A 7674-nucleotide genomic window follows, 5' to 3' on the forward strand; every position below is an offset into this window, starting at 1 on the left:
GGTCGTCGGAGCTGGCGGTGGGCGGTGGTGGGTGGGGTGAGGTCGACGGATCTGGGGTGGGGAGGAGGCGAGTGGTAGCCGGGGGGCCTGTCGGGGAGAGAGCGAGTGCGAGGGGCAAAAGGGGAAAGCGGAGAAATATTACAACGTGACGAAAAATGAACTGGTTATCTCCAGCGATAATTATTTCGGAACGGAGAGAGTACTATAGAAGAGACGACAGAATCATAACAATATAGGGACAATTCGACACATGAACTGAGAATACAGCAGGAACCAGCAGCCAGCAATTGCTTCAAAACACCAATATCGCAAACAGAACACAATGGCTAGAACAATGGCAAACACGAGTACGAGGCACCGCTTATTATCACCCCCATCTTCTCTCGCTCCCACGGCAAGGAGTATACTGTATACAGCAGTAGAATAGATGGAATGAACCACCATATAGTCGAACCACGCTTAATTAAACACACTACGCGAAACAAAGCAAACGGGGGAGAGATCCAAGGGGCGCGTTTGCTTGCTTCCCTACACGAAAGCGGCGGCGGCCGCCGCGGCGCCAGCGGTGCGGAGGATCTGGTAGTAGACCTGCGGGTTGGCCAGGAACGCCGTGCGGGAGATGAGGAAGCCGGCGGCACCAGGCGCCTTCATCATGGCGCCGGCCGCGGCGGGGGCGGCCGCAGCGGGCCAGAGGAAGTAGGCGCCCACGGCGCCCCCGATGACCATCGCCGCGGTTCCCACGGCACCGTCCCGCGTGGAGAGCTTTGCGGGCAGGTACGGCTTGGCCAACGAGACGGTGGAGACCATGGCCGCTCCCGTATGGTTCTTGACGTAGCCGAGACCTGCGACGATGTCGCCGGTGTTCATCCCGGTAAGCCTTGCGGGGAGGTACGGCTTGGCCAACGAAACGGTGGAGGCCACGGCCGCTCCTGTATGGTTCTTGACGTAGCCGAGACCGGCGACGATGTTGCCCGTGTTCATCTCGGTTAGCTTTGCCGGGAGGTACGGCTTGGCCAGCGAGACGGTGGAGGCCACGGCGCTCGCCTGTTGCTTGACGATGTCGACGCCGGAGAAGAGGAGGTCGCGTGCGTTCATCTCGCCTGGTTTTCCTTTCCGACTTGTGGTTATCTGTCTGGACTAGCCTCACTAGATGGATGAGACGACGCAGAGCGTCGATTTATAGCGACGAAGGTGATCCATACCTAGACGACGACCTTGACTACCAACAGTACTACTATCGACTTTACGTTGGAAAAACACAGCACTAATCATGTCACCAATATGAAAAAGAATCAAAAGATGAGGAAAGAGGCGACAAAATCATTCATCGCTGGTCCCTACGTACCCACTCGCCGAAAGCACAGGATGCCCGGGCGTGGCGCGGAAGGCAGTCACCTCGACCAGGACGTTGTGTTTAAGATCTGTAGAAGTTCACCCCCAAAAAAAACATCACTTTTTTGAATTTATTTCCTATTTTTCGCTGGGGAAAAAGGATTTTTATTCCATATTGAGGCAGTTACAGTCGAGAGACAAAATGTCCTCAATACATGGTGGTCCTGTGTGCATTCACACAGCCGTGGCACACTCTATATGACTATTTGTTTCCCCTTCTTTTTTATGATTTTTGCAATGTGTAATATACATTCATATGAACATGTTGAATTTTTATCAGAATTTTTTTAAACTTAGGAATACCATTTTGGCACTATTCCAAATATAAGGCTCACGAGCTCATCCACCAAAGTGATTTTTTGCTATTCCTACTTTTTTCGAATAAAGCTATTCTTACTCACTAAGTTTGCACCACTTCATGTCTCCGAGCGTTCCTGCGTCAGGATCCGTACGTGCATTATGCGTGTCGTACTTCAAATGTTGGAGTCTTCATACGGGACAAAAGCTAGTGACTAGATCGATCAAAAGGAGATTCTTTCACCTGCTACCACGATGCGACCACAAAACAGAGAATGGTTTAATAACTTTGCCACTAATTTTGACGTGTCACATTTCAAGTTGATACTAGTACCAGGGACGTAGCGGTAAAAACATACTTTCTCCGTCTAAAATTACTTGTCTTAGTTTTAGATACATCTCATTTTATCCATTTTGATGACAAGTATTTTCGGACGGAGGGAGTAATATACAAGAGGAATTCAACTCAAAAAAGCTATATAAGAGGAAAATGGTACCAAGGCCTTGGCCTGACCGTTCATTTATTAAAAGAAAAAACCTGAACAAGCACTAGTTTGGGGTAGTATGTCTGTAAAATTGTGTGTGTGTGTGTGTGTATCCTTGAATATTGATAATATCCTAATAGGAGTGAATCTGAATTGATAATGTATTATCAATTATATTGGCAAGGAAGACCCTCAATATAAAAATAAATATAAATAAATAAATAGACAAATACATCACCGGTTGTACTATTGGCCTCACCAGCCCTTAATAGATCAAGCATTAGAAAATAACCAGAAGAATAGAACGGGCAAACAGTAGCAAAGAATTAAATATTGTAGTGAATAGTGAATACTATCCAAATAGAACATTAGCGCAGTAGATTAGCCTAATCACATATTAGCTTATTAACTTAATTGCATATTAGGTCATTAGGTTAATATTGTATTTGAATAGTATTCACTATTCACTATAATATTTAATTCTTTGCCGTTGTTTGCACGTTCTATTCATAAGTAAAAATACCAAGTGAAGCACGAAACAACATCATTTTCACAACATAATTTTCATATGGTTTTCCCTTTTGGGAGGACACGAAGGGGTTAAAAAAAAGGATACATTATTATTCTTGGCAATTATAGCACCTTAGATATGGTGGCTATTCTACAAGTGGTGGTGGTACTACTACTAAGGAAACTGAGAGTGTTCTGGAGACTGCTCTTCTTGCTCGTAGCTCTGGACTCCGTCTCTTCTGTGTGTGTTCTTCAAAGCGCTCAGACCTCCTACTTTATAGTGTGGGAGGGATGCTAGATGCTCCCTTCTTTATTCTTCCGCGTCATACCTGGAACCTGGAGTAAACCATAGCTTGACGCCTTATGCACCGTTGAAGTGGCTCAAACTTTGCACAATCAAGCCTTGCATGACTCTCATGCTAGATTGATGTTTTTTGTCTAGAGTGAGAATTTTGTCTAGAGTGAGAACTTTCTCCAGACTGAGAACTTTGTCCAAACCGAAGGCTTTGTCATGGTTGAAATCCTGGCTTCTCATTCCATGATAAGATACACTTATTTTTTTTATTTTTATATTGAGGGTCCTCCCCGTCAATACAATTGATAATACATTATCAATATTCATATTAGCTCATATTGGGATATTATCAATATTCGGGGAGGTCCACCGGAACCGAATAATTGATAGCAAAATCAATTCATGTATATGGACTTCTATTCAGGAGGCTGCTCATGCCCAGCTCTATCCATGTGATCGATGAAAATCATATTTGCTATCACATTCTTTCTTTATTTCTTCAATTTTCCTCTATTTCTTGTCTTGATTCTTTTAAGATTTCCTCTTTCAATTTTTTCTTTATTATTTTTGACAATTCTTCAACTCTTGTATCCATTTCTTGATCTATGTACTCACTATCTAGAGGGTCAATTCCCTTCAGAAGGCATTCTTGATATATATGATATTTTGGGGATTCTTCCTTCTTTACATTCTTCGAGCTTGATGCTTCTCGCTTTGTAGGAATTGCTGAAGTGGGTATATCTTTATCTATGCCTCTTCACTTCTGAATATACTCTTTAGCCTTTTGGTCAATATAATAATTCTCTCCTGTTATGTCCCTTGCCCATTTCAGGGCATCATTGATATTATCATATCTTTTGAATGTTAGTTCGTTGTTTCTTCACTTTGTTGCAAACTTCTCTATTTGAATTTCTTCCCATGAAATGTATATTCCTAGCTAATTTCCATCAAACATAATATATAAATATCTTCCTTTTCTACTTACATTTTTGTTATCTTTGGTATATTTTTGTTTAACATATTAGAATATTATGCAAGACTACTGAGATTAGATAACATGTGTCCTTTTTCTTCTCTCTTCACTGTGTATTGATACCAAAGATTATCCAATAAGCATCCTTGGATCTCATCAATACGGATATGGATCTTTGGTTTGGAATTAAATGTATTTGGTGGAAATATTTTCAATTTATTATCATCTCCAAACATAAAACATTCAATTCGACCACCGAGTGTTGCTCTCTTCATTTCTGTAAGATTTGTGAACGAGAAAATATGTCAGGTAAACTGTTATCTTTTCCCTTAGTATGCTCAAATATTACTTTATATCCATTCCCGGCTATAGTATCTTCAAATAAGACCAATCTTATTGTCGAGGTTTTCGTACTATCCATTTTATTGTAATATGACATATAGCTTCACAGTAATATTATTTTATATCCATTCCCGACTATAGTATCTTAAAATAAGACCCGTCTTCTTGTCGAGCTTTTCGTACTATTCATTTTATTGTAATATGACATATAGTTGCAGAGTCTATCCTTCTAAAGTAATATTCGAGGATCTTAAGGGAAAATATAATAGTTTGCCTGACATATTTTCTCGTTCACAAATTTTACATAAATGAAGAGAGAAATATTCAGCGGTGGAAGTGAATGTTTTATATTCTGAGATAAAAATAAATTAAAAATACTTCCACCAAATACATGCTACTTCAAACCAAAGAACCATATCGTATTGATGAGATCCAAGGATGCTTATTGGATAATATTTGGTATCAATACACAATGAAGAGAGAAGACAAAGGATACGTGTTATCTAATCTCAATAATCTTGCAGAATATTTAATATGTTGAACAAAAATATTCAAAAGACAACAAAAGTTGAAGTACAAAAAGAAGAACATTTATATATTATGCTTGAGGGAAATAAGCCAGGAATATACATGTCATGAGAAGAAATTCAAATAGAGAAGTTTGCGGCAAAGTGAAGAAATGAAGAACTAACATCCAAAATATATGATAATATCAATGATTCCTTGAAACGGGCAATGGACATAATAGGAGAGAATTATTATATTGACCGAAAGGCTAAAGAATATATCCTGAAGCGAAGAGGCATAGATAAAAATATACCTGCTTCAGCAATTCCTACAAAGGGAGAAGCATCAAGCTTGAAGAATATAAAGAATGAAGAATCCCCAAAATATCATACATATCAAGAATGCCTTCTAAAGGGAATTGACCCTCTAGATAGTGAATACATAGATCAAGAAATGGATAGAAGATTTGAAGAATTGTCAAAAATAATAAAGAAAGAATTGACAGAGGAAATTTTAAAAGAATTAAGACAAGGAATAGATGAAAAATTTGAAGAAATACAGAAGAATGTGATAGCAAATATGATTTCCATCTGTTTGAAGACGATCACATGGACATAGCTAGGCATGGGCAACCTATTGGATATAAGTCCATATACTTGAATTGCTATTAGTATCAAGTCGGGCGCGGAGGACCTCTCCAAATACTGATAATATCCCAATAGGAGCGAATCTGAATATAGATAATGCCTTATCATTAAATTGGCGGAGAAGACCCCCAATAAAAACAATAAAATAATCGTATCTTCTCATTCAACGAAAAGCCAGGATTTCAGCCACGACAAAGTTCTCGTTCTGGACAAAGTTCTTAGTCTGGACAAAGTTCTTAGTCTAGACAAAGTTCTCGGTCCGGACAAAAACATCAGTCTAGCATGGGATCCATGCAAGGTTTGATTATGCAAACTTTGAAGCACTTCAATGGTGCATAAGGGTGTCAAGCTGCAGTATACTCAAGGCTCCAGCTATGATGCGGAAGAATAAAGAAGGGAGCATCTAGCATCCCTTGCGCACTATATAAGGAGGAGGACTAAGCGCTGCGGAGAACACACACACAGAAGAGACGGAGTCCAGAGCTTCGAGCAAGCAGAGCAGTTTCTAGAGCACTCTCAGTTTTCTTAGTAGTAGTGCCACCACCACTTGTAGAATAACCACGATAGCGAAGGTGTTGTAATCTCCAAGATAAACAAGGTATCTTTTTTTGTAATCCCTTTGGGGCCTTCCGGAAAGGAAAACCATATGTAAATTATGTAGTTTCAGGCTTCACTTGGTATTTTTATTTATGTTATGGATCCTATAGGAGAAACTTGGTAGTTCTCTGTTTAGCCTTGTGTGACGTTTTGTGACGCCCCCGATTCAATCGTACACTAATCATGCACGCAAATGTGTACGATCAAGATCAGGGACTCACGGGAAGATATCACAACACAACTCTACAAATAAAATAAGTCATACAAGCATCATAATACAAGCCAGGGGCCTCGAGGGCTCGAATACAAGTGCTCGATCATAGACGAGTCAGCGGAAGCAACAATATCTGAATACAGACATAAGTTAAACAAGTTTGCCTTAAGAAGGCTAGCACAAACAGGGATACAGATCGAAAGAGGCGCAGGCCTCCTGCCTGGGATCCTCCTAACTACTCTTGGTCGTCGTCAACGGGCTGCACGTAGTAGTAGGCACCTCCAGTGTAGTAGTCGTCGTCGACGGTGGCGTCTGGCTCCAGGGCTCCAGCATCTGGTTGCGACAACCAGGAAGAAAGGAAAGGGGGAAAAAAAGGGGGGGGAGAAAGCAACCGTGAGTACTCATCCAAAGTACTCGCAAGCAAGGAACTACACTACATATGCATAGGTATATGTGTAAAGGGCCATATCAGTGGACTGAACTGCAGAATGCCAGAATAAGAGGGGGGATAGCTAGTCTTATCGAAGACTACGCTTCTGGTCACCTCCGTCTTGCAACAGGCAGAAGAGGGTAGGTCGAAGTCCTCCAAGTAGCATCTCCAAGTAACATCTCATAGCATAATCCTGCCCGGCGATCCCCTCCTCATATCCCTGAGGTAGAGCGACCACCGGTTGTATCTGGCACTTGGAAGGGTGTGTTTTATTAAGTATCCGGTTCTAGTTGTCATAAGGTCGAGGTACAACTCCAAGTCGTCCTGTTACCGAAGATCACGGCTATTCGAATAGATTAACTTCCCTGCAGGGGTGCACCACATAACCCAACACGCTTGATCCCATTTGGCCGGACACACTTTCCTGGGTCATGCCCGGCCGCGGAAGATCAACACGTCGCAGCCCCACCTAGGCTCAACAGAGAAGCCAGCACGCCGGTCTAAACCTAAGCGCACAGGGGTCTGGGCCCATCGCCCATAGCACACCTGCACGTTGCGTACGCGGCCGAAAGCAGAACTAGCCCCCTTAATACAAGAGCAGGCTTACGTTCCAATCCGGCGCGCGCCGCTCCGTCGCTGACGTCTGAAGTGCTTCGGCTGATACCACGACGTCGGGATACCCATAACTACTCCCACGTAGATGGTTAGTGCGTATAGGCTCGTAGCCAGACTCAGATCAAATACCAAGATCTCGTTAAGCGTGTTAAGTATCCGCGAACGCCGAACAGGGCCAGGCCCACCCGTCTCCTAGGTGGTCTCAACCTGCCCTGTCGCTCCGCCACAAAGTAACAGTCGAGGGCCGTCGGGAACCCAGGCCCACCTCTACCGGGATGGAGCCACCTGTCCTTTCAGCCCCCTCGTCAGAATCACTTGCGGGTACTCAATGAGCTGACCCGACTTTAGTCACCATCTGTATAGTATGTAT

At 42.6% G+C, this 7674-nt stretch overlaps 1 protein-coding gene across 1 annotated transcript; it reads right to left on the reverse strand.

The window, feature by feature from the left end:
• Positions 1-207: 207 nt before the first annotated feature.
• LOC119363030 lies at positions 208-1179 on the reverse strand. Its single transcript, XM_037628330.1, has one exon. The coding sequence runs from the start codon at positions 1093-1095 to the stop codon at positions 529-531; it is 567 nt and encodes a 188-aa protein (XP_037484227.1). The 5' UTR covers positions 1096-1179; the 3' UTR covers positions 208-528.
• Between the last annotated feature and the right edge of the window lie 6495 nt (positions 1180-7674).

The sequence above is a fragment of the Triticum dicoccoides genome, chromosome 2B, assembly GCF_002162155.2.
Source record: "Triticum dicoccoides isolate Atlit2015 ecotype Zavitan chromosome 2B, WEW_v2.0, whole genome shotgun sequence".
In the NCBI taxonomy this organism is placed as follows: Eukaryota; Viridiplantae; Streptophyta; class Magnoliopsida; order Poales; family Poaceae; genus Triticum; species Triticum dicoccoides.

What these genes read in the sequence shown, in the direction of transcription:
- LOC119363030 (XM_037628330.1), bottom strand. Translation starts at nt 1,095, where the DNA reads ATGAACGCACGCGACCTCCTCTTCTCCGGCGTCGACATCGTCAAGCAA.